The sequence below is a fragment of the Microchirus variegatus genome (assembly GCF_963457635.1).
Source record: "Microchirus variegatus genome assembly, chromosome: 13".
NCBI lineage: Eukaryota > Metazoa > Chordata > Actinopteri > Pleuronectiformes > Soleidae > Microchirus > Microchirus variegatus.
The window spans coordinates 19996534-20022841 of NC_139814.1; the positions used below are offsets into that span (position 1 = coordinate 19996534).

At 42.3% G+C, this 26308-nt stretch overlaps 2 protein-coding genes and 1 long non-coding RNA gene across 3 annotated transcripts; 2 read left to right on the forward strand and 1 right to left on the reverse strand.

Annotated features, from left to right (window-relative positions):
• Window positions 1–11386: 11386 nt before the first annotated feature.
• On the forward strand, window positions 11387–17910 carry ctps1a (CTP synthase 1a). The gene is made up of 18 exons (XM_083900214.1): window positions 11387–11528; window positions 13037–13218; window positions 13458–13628; window positions 13711–13811; window positions 13913–14029; window positions 14242–14325; window positions 14435–14515; window positions 14590–14741; window positions 15294–15426; window positions 15519–15607; window positions 15709–15803; window positions 15888–15950; window positions 16066–16109; window positions 16200–16293; window positions 16439–16494; window positions 16810–16906; window positions 17000–17144; window positions 17224–17910. The coding sequence occupies exons 2-18, from the start codon at window positions 13050–13052 to the stop codon at window positions 17306–17308; spliced, it is 1776 nt and encodes a 591-aa protein (XP_083756340.1). The 5' UTR covers window positions 11387–11528; window positions 13037–13049; the 3' UTR covers window positions 17309–17910.
• A 74-nt stretch (window positions 17911–17984) lies between these two features.
• LOC310936190 lies at window positions 17985–20189 on the reverse strand. The gene is made up of 7 exons (XR_014592999.1): window positions 20150–20189; window positions 19467–19526; window positions 19080–19136; window positions 18859–18908; window positions 18583–18632; window positions 18284–18354; window positions 17985–18107 (listed from the first exon to the last, which is right to left on the reverse strand). It is a non-coding gene; the product is annotated as an uncharacterized lncRNA (long non-coding RNA).
• An 811-nt stretch (window positions 20190–21000) lies between these two features.
• On the forward strand, window positions 21001–24183 carry rab42a (RAB42, member RAS oncogene family a; the record flags this gene model as incomplete). Its single annotated transcript, XM_083899942.1, has 2 exons — window positions 21001–21215; window positions 23742–24183. 2 exons carry the CDS (start codon window positions 21001–21003, stop codon window positions 24181–24183), a joined length of 657 nt encoding a protein of 218 aa, XP_083756068.1.
• Between the last annotated feature and the right edge of the window lie 2125 nt (window positions 24184–26308).

The following is a 26308-nucleotide window of genomic DNA, read 5'->3' on the forward strand; positions in this document are numbered from 1 at the left end:
ACTGGTTCCTTACAAATATATATATATATATATATATATATATATATATATATATATATATATATATATATGCTTATGTAAAACAGGAACACGGCTCCTCTCAGATGTCTTTCCGCTCCCTTACCTCAGAGCGTCGAGTGCTTCTTTCACAGGTCTGTACATGCAAAATGTATGAAACTAAATAAACGCTCTTCTCCGCTGTGTGTGTGTGTGTGTGTGTGTGTGTGTGTGTGTGTGTGTGTGTGTGTGTGTGTGTGTCCTTGGCTCTGTGTTACTGCCAGAAAACAGCACAAGGACACATGGTTTTTTACATTATAACCACGTACTAGTAAAAAAAAAGCACCGGTTACTGATTCCCTTTACACATATTGCTCTGTACTAATTTCATTTTAGCATCAAACACACACGTATAAATTATGACACCACGTGGAACGGTTCGGTTTGGTTCAGTGCTTTACTGTACTTATTATTCTTTTATAACCAGCCCCAACCATTCCATTCTTTGACACCCTTCCCTTGGGGTACCAGAGTAAAAATGGTACGGTCAGGGTGGATCTACACCGAACAGAATTCTGGATTCCTGAGTGTGCTGCAAATTTTCCAGTCGGAAAATCCAACTTGATTTATGAAGAAGATGCAGGACAAGAAGACTTTTGAGGGTTTTTTTTTTGGTTCCACAGTGAATCATGGGAGACATCACGCGAAGGTTGAGTTGCGTCGCTTTAACAGTTCCCTCACACCGTCTCCTCCCTCAAGCAGCACTTTTTTTTTTTCTCCGTCTCCGTCAGCGATGCCGTGGAGATGAATCACTCCCTACTTTCATGAGGTCACAGCCTTCTCCCCTGTGCTCATTCACAGCATCTCATAGCAGCAGCAGCAGCATCATCATCATCATCATCTTCATCACTCCCTCAAGTAGAACAATGAGTCCATATAATCTGACAGACCTGAGCTGCACGGACGCTTCCTTTAAACTGTGCGTCGAGATGTTTTCAGAGCAATCAACAGATTGTCAGTGGGCCTTCATTCATTAGTCTGCACCTCTCGACTGAGCCCGAATTGTTTGATAGAAACCCACGGGTGATTCTGATTAGACTGCAGAGAGCACTTAACTGATTTTCCCCTATGGCCTGCAATCAGTGTAGGACCAGAGTGAACCAGCGCCGGTTCTACCACTGAAAACTCCCACGTCCTCACATCACTCCTGCAGTGGTTTGTGAAACTGTCGCCGTGGTAAAGTTCGGTTAAAAGCTCGGTCCAGAAAGGTTAGTGGCGCCAGACCCAGCTATGGCTTTTCCTTTAACCCTTAACTCCTTATATGGACATCCTGTGTGTTTATTGGTCACATCTTTGGGCTTCACGGTGTTCTTTTTACGTCTTCTTATGTGTCGTTATGATTAATTATATATATCGCATTGTACAGAAGTCACAAAATAAAGAGTTTTTCTTTTAATTTTGTTCATAAAAACGAGACAAACAAACAAACTTTTACGAACTGTAACTTTGACATAAGTTCAAATTTCCTTGCAGATTAAAATTAGGGAAAGACTGATTATCGGCACTTTTTTAAAAATTTAACGGCCGATAAGAGATCAATTTATTTTATTTATTTATTTGAAATGTCTGTTAACTTTATAAGAGATGCTACTGAGTCTGGGAGCTTCATGCACTTTTTGTTAGAAATTTAAAAATATTGTCCTAGATGAAAATAAAAACTTTAACAAATTTTAATATGTTGCAAATCTGAAAAGCTGTATAATAAACATAAGCTTAAAGGCATTTAAACGAAGTCAAGAGTTGGTGTTTGCGTTATATTAAAAATGTTGACGCCAATATTTTCACTTTTACTGGAAATTAATATCGGCTCCAAATATCGGTTATCGGCCTCCTTGACTACTAATAATCGGTATCGGCCCTGAAAAAAAAACGGTCTATCTCTATCTAATCTATATATCTATATCTATATCTAATTACAATAGTGGAAAAAAGCAGCATAAATGCTGTTCTAAGGGTTAATAATCAACATTGTGCACTAGGACCATAACAATAACTAAATTAATCATCACCTGTTTTGATAGTTGAAAAGAACGTCATCATTTTGAAAGGAGGCGGCCGTGAATTAACATCATCTTCTGTGTTGTGACATTTTCAGTCAGAAAAGTCCTTCTGACGAGGAGATAAAGAGACGAACACGTCCTTATGACAACATAGACTTAAACTGATGAAGACTGAATCAGGTGGGCCTCTTGTTTCCATCATCTTGGAGGAAATCTACAAATGTTCCTCTGTTTATTTTTAAACTGTAAACGTCAGCGGTGACATCAGAGGTCGCGCTCCTGCTCCACGGCTGCTGCACCGGTAATTACAGATTACTTACCATTCAGGAAACTCATCTTCAGCAAGCTCCTCCAGTCAGACGCATGAACCCAAAGCGCTCAGCCTCCGAACGCACAAAATGTCATCCGAAGGGTTTTATCATGCGTCAGTGTGGTCCTCAACTGTAAAAACACAGAATAATCAAAGGTTAGGAGCGCTTCCTGGACTCATATTAGGTTTGTAAGAGGTTTTTCTTTGGATTTCTGGATGGAAAAGAAAATATGAAACACAGTCAAGTCGAGTGGAGAGACGTAATCAGGACTGTGTGAATTAGTTTGCCTGTGGTTTGAATTTTAGTGACCTTTGTTTATAATTAAAAGTCACGCTCTAGAGTTTCAGGAACTGAGGTTTTCATGTGTTTAATTAACAATTACTGGATTGTAAAAAACTCTTGAAAGCTGTTGATTGTTAAAGGAGACATATTACACCCTGTTTCAACCATGTTAACCTAGTTCCCTGGTGTCCTCATGAACATGTCTGTGACATGCTTTGGTCAAAATACCTTAAGGATGAAGCACCATAACAGTTCAATCACTCTGCCAAAACAGCCCTGTTCAGAACGCTCAGTTTTTGAGTGCCTGTCTCTTTAAATATGCAAATGAGACACAGGAAACTACGTCAGCGTCACTGAGGCTCCGGCAGCTAAAAGCAGTTAGCATTTGGAAAAGCCATCATTTGCCGACTCCAGCCGACACATTGCCGTCACGTATAAAATCCATTGGACACGTAAATCCTCTGAGGCTGGAAGTTTGTGTAGAACTCTGTGCTGCACTGTGGAGCCAAGAATAGAACACTTCGCGAACTTTCCGCTTTTCAGGATACTATTGCCCTCGTCTGCACTCTCGCGTTTTTTTAGGGACAAAGCGGAGCTCTGCGAGACGACAATTCCAGGAATGTGTCACTGTGACGCAACAATGAGCGCGGAAGTCAACATTGCGTGTTCTAGACGGCTGTTCTATTTTTTTTTACCCTAATTTAACAGCTTCAAAGTCTAGGGATAATCCGCTGTCTGCTAGCGGAAAACAAGGCCACTTTTATTGTGTTTATTTTATTTTATTTTATTTTAGTTTTCCTTTTTCAGTCAAATGTGAGGTAAGATTGTTTTGGTTGTTCTGCAGTTGTTGCAGATTAAGGGTGGGGGGAATCGATTCACATAGGAATCGCGATTCTAATCATCCACGATTCTGTAGCGATTCATAAGCTTTGTTGTACAGTAAGTACGTTTTTATTTGTTTTGAATGAATAAATGTTAACTTTTGTCTCAAGTGTGCCTTTGTGTGATCACATTTTCTTATACAAACTGTATTGTTTTGATGTCATACTTTGCCTTAACACACTATGTATTGTATCAATTGTTGAATCGAGAATCGATTTTGAATCGAATCGTGAGCCACCCAAAGATTCACGTCCCTATTGCCGATGCTAGTTAAGCAACCTCTCGACTCAAAGGTGTACATGAAGTAGCTTAATAGAAACGGCCAGTAGGAGGCGCCCCCTCTCTGTGGGATTGGTCAGAGTGACACGCCAGGTTCCTTACTTGATTTACATTAAGCTAAAAGGTTATTATGGAATTAGTGATCGTTGACCGTCACCACGTGTTGCAGCTTTAATAAGCAGCAGAGGACGTCGATGCAGGAGAATCCAGTGATCGCACAAAGAGTTGAAGAGGGGTTTGTGTTTTTTGTTTTTTTTTATCCTTCAGCAGGGCCTCTTAGAATTCAGGCCACATGCCAGTCAACTAAGATGACTGAGATGACTCACGCCTGTTACACCATGCCTATGCATCCATCCCTCTGTCTGCTGCGCGTCATCTGTTTCTGCTCTTCTTTTGTCTACCTCCGCTGCCATTGTCTCCGGCCGCAGCTGAGAAGACGCCCGTCGACTTCATTCGTAACAAAAGACACGAGGGAAAACGATTTAAGCTCTCCTCATAAAAGTCTGCAACAGCTTAAGTCAACGAGAACACACTCCCTGCTTTATCTCCCCGTTTACAGCCTTTTTCGACTGGAAACTCGTTTTTTTTTTTTGTTGTGTGTGTGTGTGTGTGTGTTGCTTAATTATCTGCAAACTCTCTCCCACTAAAGTCTGCAGAGAAAATCAGGAGATTTTAACACCACAGCTCACAGGAGTTGTTGATCCGCAGCTGCTTCCGTCAGTGGGTTTAAGTGTGTTATTATGATATAAAGCCTTTATTCAGACTGACCTCAGGGACACAAACGTACTCGGCAAAGGCAGCAGGAGAACAGCAGCTCCTGTGTTCCCGGGAGATAAAAATCACTTGGTTTCTCTGTGGAGTTTGGTGCAGGTTACAAAGCATGTCCTTTTTTAAAATCACTGAAACACATGCATACAGTGACTTCCAAACATTTGGACACCTTAACCTAACCACAATTCAAACTTTAGCTCTAACCAGCTCCTCATAAATGGGGTTCTGCTTCATTTGAGCCAGGTTCAGATCTTCAAGATGACCTTTATGTCAGAAAAGGTCCTAAAGAGTCAAAAAATACATACACACACACACACACACACACACACACACACATCAATCATTTTGCGAGGCAAAAAAAACAAAAAACTTAAAACACTGTCCTCTTCTCTGCCGCCAATCTGTGGCCTCATTCTAAACATATCTCCTGCCTAATTCTCTCAGTTACGTAACACACAATTATACAACCAGTCCACTGTGCTTCTCAAAGACTCAGCCTCACAAGGGCACACACGCGCTGCAGTGGTGAACACTGTCGTGGTGATCGAGAGGAGGTGTGTGTGTGTGTGTGTGTGTGTGTGTGTGTGTGTGTGTGTGTGTGTGTGTGTGTGTGTGTGTGTGTGTGTGTGTGTGTGTGTGTGTGTGTGTGTGTGTGTGTGTGTGTGTGTGTGTGTGTGTGTGTCATTTTAATAAAGAGTTAGAACACAGACAAGTGTCCTCATGGACACATGATTAGGAATAACGGGCGGATGAAGACGCTAGAGAGAAAATTGTCAATTAGGTTGTTCTTCCTGTGGTGACTTAAAGTAGACCTATGCAGGATGTTTTTAGCTAATTTAACAGTGTCAGAGTTTCTTGTGATGCTTAAATGTCTGGGTGAGAGATACACAAATTGCTTCACGGCACTACACGCACACAGACACCACGGCCATCAGGCACGATCAGGTATTTTAGACGCAGAGTTAGACGCGAAATTGTCGTCGGAGGACACGACGAGCGAGCGAGGAGCCACGCAGGCTCCCAAAGTTCCAGTTGTCACTTCCTGGTTTTTCAATAAACCGGCCTGACTATTTCCAGTACGCTGTCGGTCAAAAGATGCAGAGATGTTCTACAGTCGGTGTCTGTACAAGCTACTAAGAGGGTTTAGTGGCGAATTATAGAAATTGGTGGAGGCTTTACACAGAGAAATGCGGCAGTGACGCTTAAATTTAAAATACTTTTTTCATTTTAGGACATGTTGAATTTCTCAGAGCTAAATGTAAACGTTCTTGATCTATATCAGAATTTGAATCACTGTCAAAACCTTAGAAAATTTCCGTTTAGTGCCAACTGACCAAAAAGTCCGCTGTAGTTAGATTCTTCTTGCGTTTGGCATTTATACACAGTGCATGCACCATGTCTTCTCCGAGATACAGCACCACCTACAGGCCTGGCATATATACAACAGCTTCAAAAGTATTTTTTGTCGTTTGTATGAAGGCATTTCCTGGAGTCATGTCCCGTAAACATGTCTGTTTACGGGTCATTTTAACAATGAAACATCAGAAGATCAGGGTTCTCACACGGTGGTTGATATCAAATTCAAGGATTTTTCAAGAACTTTCAAGGACCAATTCCCTCAAATTCAAGGACTGAATGTGCCGACACAGCTTAAGTTGGGAGGGGCAACTTTGTAAGTGCTTCTTCGTCCATGACGTATACTTTTATTTATTTGAATCACACTTTGCATCTGAACAAGTGATTGTCCTTGGAATCCTGGTCAAAGTCGGTGTTTGTCATTTTCTTTGGTGAGACAGAGATGTTGGAGTTTTCAGTTCCCAGACATCACGTCGTCATTTTTCTCTCTTGCTTTCAATGACCCAGGACTATTTCGGGTGATTTTCAAAAAAAAAAGGACCCGTGAGAACCCTGGATCACATAGGGTAAATTCTGTTTCTCACCTGATCACAGATCTGTTTTGTATAAAAGAAACAGCACTCGTGTGGTCGTAGCCTATAAGCTCCCCTCCTCTTTCCCTTGCTGTTGGCCACAAGCTTCCCACTGTTCACCCACAACAAAGCCTTACATTCCTGTGACCATGTGACCTCCTCGAGCCCCTCACCCTCCAACGCTGCAACAAGCTCCGCTGCTGCTGTGAGCGTCAGAAACTACACTAACTGCAGAGTCGGCGAGCGATTAAGTCCACTTTTGTCGCCGTTTGCCGAAGCTAAAAATCAAACACGGGCAACACAGCCTGAGGCCGAGCGTCCAGATGTTTACACGTCCACGGGTTGGGATCAAGATTAAAACATCTGTGGTTCACTACATTCCAGTCATATGCAAGACACAATATGAGAGAAGGTCAGCGGACCAGCTGTTAACACGGAGCACCTGCCTCACATGTACCAGCCACTTGTGAAACAGATTAAAAATATATATATATAAGCATCTAGTTAATTTTCTGCAGCTGTAAAAATAAGCCAAGGTCATTTGTTTTTTTCATATTTGGGGGAAGAGGAGGTACTTTCAACACTATTTATAACAGCTCCACTTTTTCTTCCAGGCTTAATTAGTGTATTTGGAGACGGTCCCTCAGCAGCTGCATGATGAGGCTGTGAGCAGCTCAGACGGCCATGGTCAGGACAGATCAAATGAAGGGGGGAGAAAACATCTGTCACACAGAAGACAAACCAAATGCAGTCACTTCTGATGATACTGATGATAAGATTTGGAGGAAAAACGGGAAGAAATGTCCTTGCAATGTGGAAAAAAAACAAGGACAAGTGGAAGGTTTTTTTGTTTTTACGTCTCACTCGACGGCAGCAGGAGGCGTTTTGATTTAAAGTGACAGTCAGTTTTTTTTTTTGTGAGAAAGTGACACATCATCAGAGCTGACTGTGCTGTCTGCACGTGCCAAGAAGCAGCCTGAGCCTCTTAACTCAATAAAATACACCACTCAATCTGCTGCACCAAAGTTTATAGTGGAAATTAGAATTTATAGCCAACAGTGTGACACAGGAGCTACTGGTCTATGGCTGCATCGTTTTAAATTAAAGTATAAAACCAGTCTTAATTTAAATAACAGCAGTCAGGATTAAGTCTAAAATCAATCCGACCATAAATACAAGTCTCAAGTCAGTTGCAAAAACTTCCAGTGAAGCCTTTAAGGGTTAGTTTTAGGTGTCTCAACATGACTGCAGTCGATTTTAGCCACAAAAAACCTCTAGTAAAAATATCTTAAGAATATGTCCCTCCCTGAAGATTCTAAAGCGCTCACGCTCCCAAACCAAAGTCCATAGAGAAAATCAGTATTTTTAGCTCACAGATACACAGGAGCGACTGGTCCACTACCGCCTCATTTTGGACCGTTTGTGTCATTTAGATAAATTAGAATAACAGATTTTAAATGGCGAAATAACAAAAGAACACATTTGAACCCACTGATGGAGGCGACAGTGGATCAACACTCCTGTGTCTTGTGATGTAAAAATACAGATTTTCTCCATGGACTTTGGTGCAGGGACTGAGGGGTTTACAAATCTGGACTTTAATGAGACTACAATGTATTTCTAAAAGGTGCCATATGTAAGAATGTGGCCAAAAACGGTTACTACATTCAAATTCAAAATACTGAGGTCTTTTAGGTTTGGTTTTTTTCTGACGTAACTGGCAACCCGTGGTTGCTCGGCAGCTGAGACTCTACTAACTGCAATGATTGGTAGACGGCGGTAGGTGGCGCCACATGCCAAAACATGATTTGCAGTCTGCAAAAGATTTTTTTACTGCAAATATTTTGTCTGTACTGTTGTTGTCGGTGAGTTCAGTTTGTTATATGAACATTATTCCTGAGTCTCTGTGACATATTAGGAGGATTTTATGGCCAGTTGCTTTAGATTTATTACATAATGCACCTTTAAATCTTTGTCTCATTGTGAGGATCCTACATTTTAAAAATGAGCTGCAAATATGATGATGTATACCCCATAGCCTTTATATCTAGCTCATAAATATGTGAAATTGTTTAATTTACCTAAATTAACGTGAGTCAGTGAGTGAAATTGGTCAAATCACCACAAACCAGGATCTTTAGGGTCCATCAGAAGAGTCCTGTGTGCATGTGCATTACTGTCAAGACCCAAATACGCTGTACATTATTATCCTAATGCAGAGATTTATGCTAACCGTGGCTAAGGCTGAGGGTCACCTGCCTGTCTGCTGCTTCTGTTACAACTCTAATAGGAGGAAATGGCTTGTGGTAAGGACAGGATCCAGCTCTTCTGTGGGAGTTTAATTCAATCACAGCTCTGGTCAAAAATGAATTAAAACTCTCATTAAACCCCCTCCTCCTCCTCCTCCTCCTCCTCCTCCTCCCCTACCTCATGTGTTCCAGAAACTGAGTCGGCTGCTGCAGGCTCACATGAAGAGATTTGGGTGTTACATAGACGCACCAATCAGCTCTGCAGTTATCTGTCTGTGAGTCAGCCATCAGCCACTAATTCCCTCATATTTTTTTTTTCCCTTTTTTAATTTTCATTTGCCTGTGCTCACCCACACAGTGGAATGGAGTCGGTGGAACGAGCTGAAGATGATCCACATAACAGCAGGCCGTGTGGAAAGTGTGCCGTTTACTCCTGACCTGAGCCTCCCCTGCCTCCGCTCCATATCTCACCGAGCACAGGGAGGATTATACACCGCAGTCCACATCACAGGAACCAGTGACCTTTCCACAGTACACTGTAACTAACCACTCTGGACTGTGGCCGTTTATTATATATGGAGCAGAGCGGCACAATGTGTTGTCCTGTGTCAGACACAGAAAGAGGAACTTGTGTGAAGGTGCTGGATGTACAAAGTCTTTGTGTGTCTGTGGTAAACTGTGGTACGTGTACCACCAGTGGTACGCGGAGCGGAGCTAATATTTACTCAGGTGGTACTTGGTATAAAAACGTTTAAGAACCACTGCTCTAACTCATATGAAAGTTAAAAGTTAAGGTTTAATGACGTGCGCTTTAATGAGGCACTTGTGGTTGTGTTTAAATGAAAAGTCACAAAGCGTATCTTGGGGCTAGCTAGCAATGTTAGCCGTCGATAGCAACGCTCTACGTGGCGTTTTGCTCACACAAATAGCGTAGCAACACGTCTACATATAAAATCTGAACAGTGCAACGTGTACGACTGATTTATTGCGAAACAAATGTGACATAAGTGCAATTAACGGTAAAAGAAGCAGAATGTTTTCTCTATTGATGCGAGTGGCAGCCATCTTGGAATCCTATGGCTGGGTTTGTGAGGCTGGTGCATTAGGTAATAAATCTAAAGCAACTGGCCATAAAAACCATAAACTATGTCACAGAGACTCAGGAATAATGTTCATATAACAAACTGAACTCACCAACAACAACAGTACAGACAAAATATTTGCATTAAAAAACCTACCGCCGTCTACCAATCATTGCAGTCAGTAGAGTCTCAGCTGCCGAGAAACCACGGGTTGCCAGTTACGTCAGAAAACTAAACCTAAAAGACCTCTGTATTTTGAATTTGAATGTAGGAGTAGTTTTTGGCCACATTCTTACATATGGCACCTTTAAAGGAACGTGCCCTTAACTCGGAAATTGCGACGACAACATTCCGTTGACTGAAGGGAATTCTGAGTTGCATCTACAAATGGAACGCACCATCATCATCATTACTGAGCAGCTCGAGACATGGACGCTTACCGTCACCAGTGGTGGAAAACAAGAAAATCAGATTTTGGCTACTCAACAAAAAGGCTTACCAGATGGGTTTGTTTGTTTTTATCTAACAAAATAAAAATTTGCCGATGGGCTTTGGTGCAGCGTTTAACACACTTCAGTCTCCTGTCAAAACAGTGAGATAAAAACAAACCCACTTCAGTTGCTACAGTTCGTATATATTCCTGTCACTGTAGTAATTCTGAATAAAGGATTAATAATGCAGTCACAACAGCAGAGTCAGCGCTGACTGTGAACTAATTTAATTAATTCACAAAAACAAGAACGATCCTTTGAGTGTATTCTGCCCATGTCTTTATTATGTATAATATACAACAGACTCAGGGTTAAATAGAATAATCTGCTGCTGGGGGGAGAGAGAGAAGCCTTGAACAAACTGTAAAACTAAACTAGACTAACATGGGTTTGTCCTTTATCAGCTGCTGCCTAAAGGTTTGTCTCCATGAGGAAAAGATGTCCCTTTTTTTATCGTCGCCATGAGCTTGCAAACGTAAAACACGAGCGCCCCCTGCTGTTTGATATGTGTGTGCAATAAACTGTGTTGCCTTCAGGAGCTCTTTATAATTAACTTCCAAAGAAAACAACAGCGCATGTGAGGAATTGTAAGGAATATAGGCAAGAATTAAAAAAATAATATAATAGATAGATGAGTATTAGTTATACCCTTATAATATCCCATAAGTATGAGATGATATGTCACAGTAATTAGATATTAGGGCTATTTCGAAATTATGACTTAGCAATTACGACCTAGTTTCTCATAATTATGACTTAGTATCTCAGAATAGTATGGTTTTGCGTGTTAAAGTGTGACTTAATACATTTTTATATAAATATGCTGATGTGACGTGATTTTAACAAGTTGGTGAATGGGTTTCACCTTAAAGTATCATTTTAAAATCAAAACATAAAACCACAAACATGATAGAGTGATAGAGATCAATAAAAGCATTGTTCTTCCCACAAGCATAGACCTAATGATTCGTGATAACAAAACCCAAGTGTCCGAGGCGTCCCTGAAGGCAGCATAGTGTTGAGTGGATGAACGATATCGTGGTTCTTACACGTGTGGAGCTAACGCGTGGGTCCATGTGTTTGTAGTGAAACACTGTAGAGCAGCGCTGCTGTTTAAAGAACAACAACAACCTCGTGGGTCGTTTCCGTCGTTCGCGGTTTGTTCTGAAGGCTCTGGTCGAATACTGTTTTTGTTGGTGAGTTTGAAATTTGATGCTTAAGCTAGTAAGCGAACACCGAAGTTACGGGCTAAAAGATGCTGTAAAGTAAGTTAAACTTCCGGTTAGGAATCGAACGTGAACACAACACGCGCTACTACAATGTAATGATTGGTTATTACCAGCCATTATAAGTCAGACTATTATTGTGTTAACACATCGGTTTCTAAAATACGGTGCAATAATTGTCACGTTTAACCGAGCAGGCAGCTACGTTTGCTTTTATTTTGAAACCAATGTGGACACATGCTGGTCTGCTAGCTTGCCTTGAGTCGGTGATGACAAGTGGAGCGTTAAAGCCTTTAGCTACGCTGTGGTTGTTTTTGAAGACAGTCGCCTTAAGCACCACATGTTCGTCCATACTGTGTGTTTTACCGTTATCCGGCTATATTTACAGACTTATGGCAACAATAGCTTGTAGCCGAAAACGGTGACCCAGCTAGTCGTTAGCCGAGTGCTACATGCGCTCGCGGTTTTTACCTCTCGGTGTCGTTCACTTAGCTGACGGTGGCAATCCCGGTGGGCGGTGGTTTCTTCTTCTCGTCTTAGATTGGTGGTGGTTGATGAATTGCCCCTTTTATATCCCGCTCTTTAATTGTGTTTGATTAAGACGCTTAAGTAAAACACGGCTGTATTTTCTTCTGGCAGATTCGTGAGCGAATTTTGTGATTGCCCACCCGCGCGGGCCGCAACGTTGTATTTATCGAACGCCGTGAATGTGCCGCGCTCTGTGTTGTGGCTGGAAATTTAATATGTTGTGCTTTCATCTTTGAGTACGTATTTGATCTAACAAGGGTCAATGTTGTTCATTCAGCCGCCGTCTTTAGCAACTTGTTTGTTTGATTGCGTTACCTTAGCAACACGTGTTACGTCCACATTTTAGGACAGAAACGTGTAAGTGGAGCCAATGTTTTTCGGGAAATTGCAGCAAAAAATTGCAATTTACTGTAAATGTTTCCCAACTTTCACATAATAACATAATGTATAAATAATAATTTAGCTATTATGATTCTATCAAAAATATATTTTGTTCTAAATACAAAATACACACCACAGGTAAATGTCACCCAATACAAAATATAAGGTTCATTTTGTTTAATTCTGTGAGTAAAGATGAAACAACGCATGATTTCCATGATTCTTGACTATATTTAATGTCCCACAAAGCGGTTATAATTATCTTGTTTAACTTGTCTTTTAGCTGTGATGTAAGACATGTTTGTTCCTCACAAACAGTAGTTTAGGTATTACGATAATATTGTGAATAGCCATTATTTAGGATAATGTATCTCTGTAAACTGGTTGGTTTTTCAGTTTTTAAACTTGATTGACTATCTGTGTATTATGCTGTTTTTATTTAAACGTGAACATGAACACAGCTTGAGGGCAAAGTTCCCAGAGAACAATGATGTTGGATGTTTTTTTCCTCCCCCTAACTTTCCTCTTACATCGTGTCCACTGTTTAATTAAAGACATTGATCTTCCAGATACCAGAGCACTATGATGAAGTACATCCTTGTAACTGGAGGCGTCATCTCAGGCATCGGTAAAGGAATCATCGCCAGCAGCGTGGGCACAATCCTGAAGTCATGTGGCTTACACGTGACCGCCATCAAGATCGACCCTTATATCAACATCGACGCGGGGACATTTTCACCATATGAGCACGGTACGACATCTCATCTTATAATATATGTTACAGTTAAGGGTGTGTTGAAGTACGCTGACACGTTGATACATGCAAGTGGGGACAGGATGAAAAACAGGTTTCTTAGGAATCTTAAACATGTGGGGGGTTTTTTCTCAGTGTTAGTAAAGGCTCACGTGGTGTGTTGAAGCCCCATAAAACCTAATTTAAAACCTCAACTATCAATTAAATATACACATGTATGTGATGCACACCTGCAGGCGAAGTGTTTGTGCTGGACGACGGGGGTGAGGTCGACTTGGATCTGGGGAACTACGAGCGCTTCCTCGACATCCGGCTGACAAAAGACAACAACCTGACCACTGGCAAGATCTATCAGTCTGTTATCAACAAAGAGAGACGAGGAGACTACCTGGGCAAAACAGTGCAAGGTAAACATCTGCTGCCCGTGTCTGAAAGAAGGGATCACTGGACACAAGTGGACACAGAATAATATATCCTTTGTCATTCCAGTGGTGCCACACATCACAGATGCCATCCAGGAGTGGGTGGTGAAACAGGCCATGGTACCAGTGGACGACGACGGTTTGCAACCTCAAGTTTGTGTAATAGAGGTAATAATGTCCAGCTGATTGTTATCAGATTTTCTGATAATAAAAAAGATGACACCGAGGCTGCCAACAGTGTCACTGATAATGTATGTCTGTGTTTGCAGCTGGGAGGCACAGTGGGAGACATAGAGAGCATGCCTTTCATCGAGGCCTTCAGGCAGTTCCAGTTTAAAGTGAAGAGGGAGAATTTCTGCAACATTCACGTCAGTCTCATACCACAGGTAAGAGAGTGACGATTTAACACCTTGCTGGTTTTAATCTGAGGGTAAATATACGCTTCGTCCATACTATTCTGATTTAAAAACATGCCTAAAACGTGTTAGCTTGGGAGCAGATTTTACGTAGTGGACTCTTGCTGATGTATAGATGTAAGGTTAGCCTGTTGTTTTTAGCCAGTTTAACTTGTACATTAACGCTCTGTTGTTGTGTCCAGCCGAGCGCAACAGGAGAGCAAAAGACTAAACCGACCCAGAACAGCGTCAGAGAGCTGAGAGGACTGGGCTTGTCACCTGATCTGGTGAGTCAGTGGCTGTTCGCTATGTTTTGTACACGTTTCTTGAAGCCGCTTCTCTAAGATCGACACGCTGCAAACATCGTAAAATGACTCGGTCTTTCTTTGCCGACAGATCATGTGTCGCTGTTCCACCGCTCTGGAGAACTCCGTCAAAGAAAAGATCTCAATGTTCTGCCACGTAGAACCTCAACAGGTATATATCACTGACAGTAAACACATGTGACCTCTGACGAGGAGCCCCTCACTCACTGTCCCGTCGTGTCGCAGGTCATCTGTGTGCAGGACGTGTCGTCCATCTACAGAGTGCCGTTGCTGCTGGAGGAGCAGGGCGTGGTGACTTATCTGAGCAGGAGGCTGAACATGCCCATAGAGACCAGGCCCAGGAAGATGCTGACCAAATGGAAGGAGATGTCTGACAGGTGGGGCAGCAGAAAATGCTTCTGCCAACAGCACACAACAACAGTCATTATCCAGTCCAGCAACTTGATTTCGTCAGTGTTTTCCCCCAGTGTGGCCTGTTGCACATCTGTCAAGCAATCTTGATTGGATAATATGCCGTCAGTCAGTGTTTGGTTGGAACTGTGGCACGTTTGTTTTTCTTTTTCATCTACCGGGCTTTAATGCAGCTTACATCCACGATGTTGCATTACTGCCATCTTCTGGAATAAGCCTGTCCAAGTCTTTCTTTTCCCTTTAGTGTCATCCAATTCTCATCCTCTCCTCAGCCTGATCTCATCTCTTGAGTCTTATCCTCTTCTCATCCTCATGTACAAACACCACCATGACAAAGTTCAGTTCAAGACAAAAAACGAGTGTAAATTTCTGCTTTAAAGTGGAACAAACGGTGAACTAAATGAAGCTGAAATCGTCCGCTCTGCTGCTGTTTTCCCACAGTGTTACATAAGGCAGGTGTTTGTTTGATTGTTTGTTGGTGGTGAACTAATATAATGCACTGTCTGTCGTCATCACAGGTCAGACAGGCTGCTGGAGCAGTGCTCCATAGCTCTGGTGGGGAAGTACACCAAGTTCTCGGACTCTTACGCGTCAGTTATCAAAGCGCTGGAACACTCGGCCTTGGGCATCAGTCACAAACTGGAGGTCAAGGTACAAACACACTGTTGAGTTGTATTAATGCTGAGAACATTCCACTTTAAATTTCTTGGCCTGGTTAAAGCTGTGATGTCTCCTCTCCTCAGTACATAGACTCAGCGTATTTGGAGCCCAGCACTCTTCAGGATGAACCTGTGAAATACCACGAGGCGTGGCAGAAGCTCTGCGGTGCCGAGTGAGTCCTGAGTCTTCATCGATACAGTGAACAAACACAGCATGACCACGACAAGTTGTAGTTTCATCCACTGTTTGTTTGTTTTCTTCTTCTCTCCTCAGTGGAATCCTGGTTCCTGGAGGATTTGGCGTCCGAGGAACTGAAGGAAAGATTCACGCCATCAACTGGGCGAGAAAACAGAAGAAACCTTTCCTAGGTAGCTGCCACTGAAAACTGTACACATTTGCTGTGTTGACGTGGGGTAAAGTGAAAAACCCTTAAACACACTGTGTTTCTGCAGGCGTGTGTCTCGGGATGCAGTTGGCCGTATGTGAATTTGCCAGAAACGAGCTCGGCTGGAAAGGTAAGGCTCTTGTTTTACAACGCAGGGGTTCACTCTTGTGTTTTTCTTTAATGTTTAATGCTGTCCTCTCCGTTTACCATGCAACTAATGACGTCCTTGCCTGTTGTGCACTTAGATGCCAACTCAACAGAGTTTGACCCAGAATCGACGCATCCTGTGGTGAGTTTTTAAAAAAAAGAAATACACGATCAGTCTCAGTTGTCATTTCACCTGAGGAGAGAACTAAAGTCCAGACTCGACCTCCTGCAGGTGATCGACATGCCAGAACACAACCCGGGTCAAATGGGCGGCACAATGAGACTCGGCAAGAGGCGAACCATGTTCAAGAACACCAGCATACTGCGTAAGACATTCACTCTCTACAAATCATTCATGTGCAGAGTTACACCTGGGGAATATATCAATATATATTATAGACAAAGATGAGAGAACTTGTTTTAAGCAGTAAAAATATACTCGATAAATCTCACAATTGTTCTTTGTTGCAGGCAAACTTTATGGAGATGTAGAATATGTGGATGAAAGACACAGACATCGCTTTGAGGTACGTTCTTCTTAAATTGGTTACTGAACTTAAGCGGTTTTATTATTCGTTTTAATTGTTCAGTCCAACAAATGTCAAACTTCAATTGTTCAGTTTCAATGTTTATGAGCAAAGAAAGAAAGAAAAATTCCCACTTTAGAAACTGACTAATGTGAGTGCTTTTTTAATTATTAACACAATAGCACTCAAAGATAAATCTGGTAAACGTGGTCATCTGCTGTCAGCTGCCCTGATTTCTAAAAATCGGTCGTAGAAAAATGCACATCAGTCAACGTCTACTCGTCTGCATTTTTGAAACCTTGTCCTCTTGTGCAGGTCAATCCCGAGCTCAAGTCTCACTTTGAGAACAAGGGCTTCCGCTTTGTAGGTCAAGACGTGGAAGGAGAACGAATGGAGGTCATCGAACTGGACGGTAAATACATTTTTGTTAACGTTTTAGTCACAACTCGCAGAATTCCACGTCAGTCATTGATGCATTTTTTTAAAACATCCTGTCTCTTTCCAGATCATCCATATTTCGTAGGCGTGCAGTATCATCCAGAGTTCACCTCCCGCCCCATCAAACCGTCACCACCGTACCTCGGTTTGCTGCTGGCTGCTGCCGGGAAGCTTCAGGGCTACCTACAGAAGGGTTGTCGTCTGTCTCCACGGTAACCACAACACCATACCCTGACTTATAAAACCAGATCAACATCTCCGGTTATTAAAAACAAAAACTCTCGTTTACAGGGACACGTACAGTGATCGCAGTGGCAGCAGCACCCCAGACTCTGAGATATCAGAGCTGAAGTTGCCCTCCATCTCTAACGAATGACCTCAACTCACTCCCATCTCTGTTCACTTGTAACTTTAAGTGCGGTTGTACGAGGCACTGGAAAGAACAGGCTCTTGACATGGACACTCACTGAGAATGTGACTGCGCGCTGCCATAAACATCTCCACTGACAAATCTACATCTGCTTAAGCCTGGGATTTCTGAAGAGTTACTGCTTTCCCCTCAACCTTTTCCAACTAGAAGCAGCTAACATTTGTCAACTGCTCATCTTCCTGCACCAAAGCCTGTAGACAAAAATCTGCATGTTAGCTCACAACACAACTAAACCATGAAATGTTCAAGTGTTTTGTCTAAACAAAAGTAATCCAGTTGTATTTACTTGTTGCACAGGGCAAAACAGAATTACTAACACATTAAAGATGGAAATCAGAGCTTGTAGAGTTGCAGCCGTCGCTTCCATTCTGTTTTACCGATTAAGCAGCTCGTTTGATAACAGGTTTCAATGCTGAAAGCCAAGTATCCTCATTAGTGGCCAAGATATCAAAAGTATACTATTACACCACACAAAAAAACCTGAGCTATTGCATAGTCTGTTTTAGAAGCAAACATTAACTTATGAAACTAGCATGTCATTTACTACTGTGGCCTTATGTTCAGGTATTTGATTGACAACCTTTCAAAGCTTCAACAATGTACAAATATCAATAAAAATGTATTCATGTTTTAAACTCTTTATTGTTCCATCTTTCCACAAATCATTTACACGACAGTCTACAGGTTTCTTCTTCCAGGGCCTGCAGCAGGTCCAGACTTCCTGTGGTCCAACAAATCCTCATACCTGAAGACAAAACAAAAATGTTAATAAGCAGTTTAAGGTCCTGAAACTGTCTGGAGAATCTTTGCCTGATCTCAGTCCCATATCCGCAAGCTTCATCCAACAGTCCACATATTGTGTTTAGTGATCATCATAGATCAGAGCAATTTACAGCCATTGGATAAATACACTTCACATACCTTTAAAACCAGGAAGGCATCATGGAGCCCAAACAGCCTGAATAACTTCACCTCATGAGTCAGAGTAACACCTGGAAATAAAGTAAAGCCCATTAGAATCATAACCCTGACAGGATGTGCATGTAGGACAGTTGAGTGACTGCTGATGACACAAGGAGCCACGACAGCCAAAGACCATCCTGTGTTCTCTTGCATGCACTTGGAGAACCTTGAACTACTGAACAAGCCCAGGTCCTTAGGATAGCATGCTGGAACTTGGAACTCCAGACCAAAGATCCAAATCAAAAGAATAATCTTACCTTTACATGACTCATCCTCATCTTGTCACTTGTTTATCAGTCATGGTCACCTAAAGAGAGCACCAGCTTGTCAGTTTACAGTTGAAAACACCATTGCTACTCGGTTAAAATGTTTATTTGTGGTGGCTCAGTTCCATTAAATGTCTCAATCAGACCTATTTCAGTGAGGGCAAGTTTGTCATCACAGCCAGAATAACCCTAACCCCCAGGTTCTTAGGATAACATGCAGTAAATTTAACTCCAGATCAAAGATCCAAATCAAAAGTATAATCTTACCTTTACACGAGCCATCCTCATCTGGTCACTCGTTTATCGATCATGGTCACCTACAGAAAGCACCAGCTTGTCAGTTTAAGTTTTAAAACACCATTGCTACTCAATTAATGTGTATTCGTTGTGGCTCAGTTCCATTAAATGTCTCAATCAGACCTATTTCAGTGAGGGCAAGTTTGTAATCACAGCCAGAATTAGAGTTAAAACGTGACTCAGGAACTTACATTTAAGTCATGTCGCTCCTCTGCATTGGATTCTCGGGGTCATCCAAAAAGGAAAACCTGCAGAGAGGTGAGTCATTTTAAAACAATGTATACTAGTTGAATGATTTGACCAGTGAACTTTAGACAAAAGTGATGGCAAAACATTCAAATTACACAGATCGATTACATTTTAGACTAAATATACTGCAGATTTAGTTGACTAAAACATTAGAGCAGATGTCCTTCCCCAAAATGTTGCTGAAACAGTTACTTTGAAACTGAACAGCGACCGTCGGTGAAAGTCTTCATCTCGGCTTCGGTTTGACCAGTCAGTGCTACATGAGAGCATGAACGGCTTCGATCGGAGCCTTTTGTGCTAAAACATGAACTATAATAAAGTTATCGTACCGGTTTTGAATGCAGACGTCCACACTGGGAGCTGCTTGGTGGAGCCATGACTGGTTCAACCTGGAGGGAAAACAACACATTTATACGGTGTTAGCAATCACAAAAAAAACCTTTAAATTGAGCATGGGTCATATACAAATCTAATCATATCCTTAATTACAGATCAGTCTATACTAGGGATTGCCTAAAACAGTTTAGAAGAATTTCCCCAAAACGCGAGCTGTACATGACTTCCGTATTACGTCGTTTCCTTAATTGCTCTTTCGCAACAAAACATAAAAGCAACAAAAGGCGTTCACTCGGACAACTGATATACGAAAAATCTGTTCTAATGAAGATCGTGAAAAAAACACCACGTGGTCCACGCGAGGATAAAGTTAGCTACTGCTAACCAGTTTCAAATAACTAGGAACGGCGCTAGCTGCATTAGTTAATGTGCAAACGTAAAATGGTTTCACGTTATTAAATAAATGTAATATAATATTAAAGGATCTAAGTTGAAAGTAGCGGCCGGGCCTTTCTGACCACACCAGATACTTTTGCTAGTCATGCTAGCGCAGTTACTATTCATAAGCTAGCAAAAATTAAAACGTACAGTCTACAAAGTTACGTGAGGCATTACAAAAAACATGCGCGCAGAAAATTGTAGTGTAAACTGAACAAATGACTCTCCAAAGTCTTACCATTGCAAAATGTTGGACTGGTTTACGCCTCATGGAGAAGATGAAGAAGAAGAGGACGGAAGAAGGTTCCCGACCGTTTTTATACACGCTAGCTCCGAGCAGCTGCTCTCTGATTGGCCCGGGTAGGTCACGCGCGCACCACTTGCATGATGGGAGATGTAGTGTTACAACTTTTTTTACGAAACTGTTGTATTTTGGGCTTTTTAGACTTTTTTTTTTACTTTTTAATGCAACAGTTTTTAAATAGACGAATACAATTACGGGAAATACATGATTATGCGAGTATAATGACACAATTATGACATTATGGAGCGAGACCAAAGCCGGAAGTGGGGTGTCTGTTGTCCTACTTCAGAACCACGGACAGCAGCCTGTCTCGTCCTCTCTCTCTTTCTCTCTGTATGTGTGTGTGCGTGTATTTTAGCAAACAGTTGATAAATATCGCAGTTCCACGTCAGTACTTATATTTAAAAAATGACAGAATCAGACTGAGCCTCGCGACCGAGACAAAAGGCTGACTGTGCGCAACAACGGCAGCAATTAGAGCAGTAACAATAAACCCTCAGCTGCGTGTCCGTGTGACTTTAAATCCAGATTATCCTGCAAACATTTCTTCACGCACAATCGACTCATTCAGCGGGTTTTACAGGAGCGGAGCTAAAGGTGAGGGAGTCACATGACCAGTGCTGCGGTCGCTCCGTGAGCAGCAGTAGAAGAAGAAGACCGAGCTCCATGTAAACACAGCTCCACACAGGGCTTTGTTTCACACACACACACACACACACACACACACACACACACACACACACAGACGGAGACAGTGCTTTGACAACCCGTCCGCTCGTCATGCCATGGATATTTTGTGGCAATACCAGTTCAGGATCATCCTGCTCGGGGACTCCACGGTGGGGAAGTCGTCGCTGCTGAAGCGCTTCACGGACGGGATCTACAGTGATGTGGCGGATCCCACGGTCGGCGTGGATTTCTACGCCCGCTCCCTCGACATCGAGCCCGGGGTGAAGATAAAGCTGCAGCTCTGGGACACGGCAGGCCAGGAGCGCTTCAGGTAAGAACCTTTAAAAATGTATATACATATATATATATGAACATATCAGACAGTAATTGTAATTAAATAATAAGAGAACGAAGCGTTATTTGATTCTTTTGCGTCTTCCATTGTGATGTAACGGAGTGGAAACATTGGGAATAAAATGGTTAAACACACATTCTGGTCTGAGTGACCGTGAATCACTGCATCCATGCACAGATGATGAGCAGCCTCCTCATATTTAGGCCCCATTTTCTTTTTTGATTCCCTCACACAGCAGTCTACAGTCCACAGTCTCCACGGCAACACATACAGAGAGATGGTGGTGTCTATGTCTGAATCTGGGTTCTTGTTAGAGCCGTTTTCCTCCTGGAAAATAAATGTTTTGCAGAATTGAATTGTATTTGTGTAGCGCCAAATCACAACATAAACACAACACTTTACACGCAATAAGCAAACACTAGGCATCAGTGGAGAGAGAGAGAGAGACCACACACAAAGATGTGTGGCCATCTGCCTAGACGGGTTGGGGTGAAAGGAAGAATGGGGGACAGAGGAGAGGCGGGGGAGAGACAGGAGAAGAGGGAGGTGTAACAGATGTATGACATGTTTATAGAACTACAATGAATAATACAATAAAACTACACTGATTATTGATTAAAATGCTAACGCTCCCTTTTTTTCTTTTTCTTTTAAGTTACGGGTGGATTAAAGGCACAGTGTGTAAAATGTCATGTCGCAGCTGAATATTCCTCACCTCGTCACCTTTGTAGCTTTCAGTCAACATCAGAACATGTTGAGTTCGTCCATTGTGGGCTACTGTAAAAAAAACATGGTGTTCCAAAATGGCCGCCTCCTGATATAAATATAAATATAAATATGAAGAGGTCAGTGTGAGGTTGCAATGAATCGCCCCGTCTTCACTCACACCAACCATGTGAGTGGAAATGGGGCGAATCATTGCATCCATGCATTCACAGATGATGGGAAGACTCATATCTGGGACACATGGATGGTTGAGTCCCTGGTACAGCAGCTCGTCACTGTCTCCAGGGCAACACACACACACACACACTCAGTCTGGTCTCCGTGACTTACATTAAATATTTGGGAGACGTTAACCATAACTACTACAAAACATGTTTTCACCTTAAAATGTAATAATTTACATTATGGAGACATGATTTTTGTGACAACATGAGTAACACATGCAACACACACACACCCAATACATACTTGGACAGCAAAGTAAATGCCTAATCTTTAACCAAGACTGTATTCAAACCCTAAAACTGAGTCTCAAAAAGTCGTTTAAAAAAGGTGAGACAGAACACAGGGATCAGCTAAACTGTCCTCACTTTCACAAAATGTCCTCATTTCCTGTTGTACACATTGTTTGTGCCTTACTAGGAGGTAGTGTACATACAAGTACATATTCACCCCTAAACTGAACCGCAACCATAACCATAGTTCCTCAGAAATGAGCTACGACTACTGGTCCAGAAACAGTTCTAAAGAGGTAATAAATACAAGAACAAGCGCACACACACAGAAACAGAGATGTGTGTTTTCTCTTCTTCTCTCATCTGTTGCTTCTTCTCTTTCATGGATCGTCTCTCAGATCTCCTCCAGCGTCTGACAGTGTTTTCCTTCACTTCACTCGTTCACCTCTGCAGTCAACAAGTGTGACTGTGTTTGTGGAATAAAGCAGTCAGTTTGTTCTTGTTGTAATCATCACAGACACACGTAGAGCCAGTATGTGTGTGTGTGTGTTTTAAATAGTCTACTGTTCCTAAAGAGAAACTGTCCCCATAGTCCAGGACCTGAAGATCCTGGTTTGGGGAAACTTGACTAATTCCGCTCCAGAAGAATCTCCAGTTCCCATTTGGAAAATGCTGTTTAACTGTGAGATAAAGTGAAGTATGTATTCTTAAGAGGTTTTGTTGACCTAGTCACATGATATGACAATCCAAGTCTAAAAAAACGTGACTTGGATTGTTTTTATACACGAGGTTGGACTTTGACCTGTCTTAAATGATTTAGGACTTGATTTTGGACTGACTTGACACAGGTTCGAGGATTAATGTGGTCCAGATGAGTTGAGACTTGAACCAAAATCTTAAAAATAAAACCTCTTACTCTGCAAAAACTGAAGGTTTCTGGGAAAGTGTACTTGTTTTGTTCCCCTTAAAAGAAAGGTTTTGCACTAGAAGAATATCTAACTTAACTTCTTAGTGAGATATTACAGCTTACTTTTAACTTTAATACAGACTGAAAGGCGCCATATGTAAGAATGTGGCCAAAAAACGGTTACTACACTCAAAATCAAAATACCGAGGTCTTTTTGGTTTCGTTTTCTCCGCCATTGTAGCTCAGACATGACTGGCAACCTGTGTTTGCTCGGCAGCTGAGACTCTACTGACTGCAATCATTGGTAGATGGCGGTAGTTTTGTCTCATTTTTGTCTGTTTTTCCTTCCATTACAGTTAGACAGTGGCTCCATTTACAAGTTATCTTCATTAACGCCGTCTCTCCTCCTTCCAGGTCCATCACGACCTCCTACTACCGTAACTCCGTTGGCGGGCTGCTCGTCTTTGACCTCACCAACCACAAAACCTTCGAGCACGTGAGGGAATGGCACAAGGAGGTGAGCGAGCACATCCTGCCCCACCACATGGTCTACATCCTCATCGGCCACAAGAGCGACCTGAACAAGGACCGCAAGGTGACGCGGGACGAGGCCGAGCAGCTGGCGGCCGAGCTGGGCATCCGCTACGTGGAGACGTCGGCCAAGTGCAACAGCAACGTGGACCGCGCCTTTGAGCTGCTGACCAGAGACATCTACGAGCTGATGAAGATGGGGGAGATTGTGACGCGCGACGGGTGGGACGGCGTGAAGAGCGGCCTCACCGCCAAGGTCCTCTACCCGGCTGACGAAGAGGAGGAGCTGGCGGCCGCGTCGGCCGAAAAGGGCTGCCATTGCTGACTGAGAACTCTCTCTGTGCCGTCACACCGACAGCCGGCCTTCATCCCCCCCGCCGTCGTTGTCGTCGGCACACGGTGATGTCCTCATCCGTCACTTCCTCACCTTTGTGCTTCGTGTCCTCTGAGATTCTGTTAGGGTTCGTGAACGTCGTGGCGTGTGTCTTTGAAGTTGTGTCCACATGAATGCGGTCGTTTCTGGACTCGTGGACACAGAAACCACGTGGAGGGAGGCCGACAGCGATCTGTGGTCTGAACTCTCGAGGACACTGTGGTCTGGCCCCTCCCCTCCCACCCCCGCGCGTCGGTCCGCGTGGTTTCGTCCTGTCCACGTTTGCTTTGCCTGCCACCCCATAATGACTGTACTACTGTAAATAATAGTGAACACTGTAGAGACAAACGCATCAAAGGTCGCTCAATGCAAATTCATCGTATAATCGCGTGAACAGACACAGTGCACTCTGTAATAATCGTCACCGTGTGAAATCAATGTGCTCCTCCTGCTACTGTAATCTGTACATGCACTTACGCCAAAACTGACTCTAACCTCTGTGAATACATGAGTAAGATTATGTATAAAAACAAATAATAATAGAGATTATTTCTAGGTAAAGTGATAGTTCAGGTTTTATGAGGTCCTGATACACACTCAGGGCTGACTTTGCAGGACAAGCAGATTTTATCCACTTAACTAAAGACTCACAGAATAAGATCTACACCTGCTTAAGTCTACGGTATCTCAAGAATGTGTCTGCAGCTTAATCTCGCTGCTACATGGCCTTTTCTGGCTGGAAATGTGTAGTTTGTAAGCCACTCAGTCTCCTGCACCAAACCCCATAGAGAAAAGCAGTGATTTTAGCTCACAGTGACACCGAATTGAGACAATAACACATGTTTATTACTGATAAGATTCTGATGAAGGCAGCAGTGAATCGACGACTCCTTTGTGCTATGATTGTAAATTCGTGCAATTTCACAATGGAATTTGGTGTGGGGCAGTGAGTGGTTTACAAAATGACACAAACTTCCTGTTTTCTGACAGAAAAAAGGCTGTTTAACGACAAGAAAAAGTCTCAGAAATATTCTGAAGATGTCAGAGAATCACTCAAACACAGATTCTACGCCGATAAGAATTTTTTGCGAGTCGCACGCGGCAACGTCAGCGCCGACTGTTTTCAGCACCTCACAACAAAAACCCTGAATTATCTTGTTGTAATGAGAATATTTAGGTATCTGTAATATAGCAACAGAAATAAGACAAATATCAAATATGTCAGAGGTTAATCTGTCAGTTTTAATAATCTCATCAGTATTAGTAAAATATGTGCAAGAAAAGGTAGTTTAATTTTGTGATATTCTTTTTGGACTCAAAAGCTCAATCGTGCGTTCAGCTAACAAACGTGCAGCGACTCATTAAACTCATGATCACAGACTTACTTACTCAAAAAACAAATCATATGCAATACTAAAAACGTGTGTTTATTATCGCCTGAAAACGAAGACGTGACGTGTTTCCGTAACCGTAGGTTGCGTTGTGACGTGATGGTCTCTGCGTTGTGACGTTGTGACGTGACGGTCTCACTCATGACTCCACACAACAGCAGTTTTAACTACCTTCAGCGCAGAGAAGCGACCGTGTTTGTTTTCAAATCTCCACAGTCTTTCTTTTAGCTGCAGATGCTGTTAATCCACTGATCCTGACCTCTGACCTCTGACCTCTCACACACTCACTGCAACCAGCAACAGATTCTCATTCATGTGATGAAGCTTACTTACTTCAAGCTTACTTTTTTTCTTTTTTTTTTTTACATTTTATGCCCCCTTTGAGTTAAAGGTCCACTGTGTAAAATTTAAAATGCTGTTTTAACAAACTGAAAGCTAGACATAGGAAGACACACACACACACACACAACTCTGCCAATACATTTTACACACTGTACCTTTAATAAATGCTGTATGTATGGTGACTGTGCTGTTCTCACTCGCAGCTTATATCTGGCAAGGAATGTATTGTAAAACATTTGCAACAACCCTTTATCGATATATTTTACTTCCTGCTACAATATTCTTCCACCTCATGTTATATAGTCATATATATATATTTTACTGTATAACAGAGGTTCTCTGTT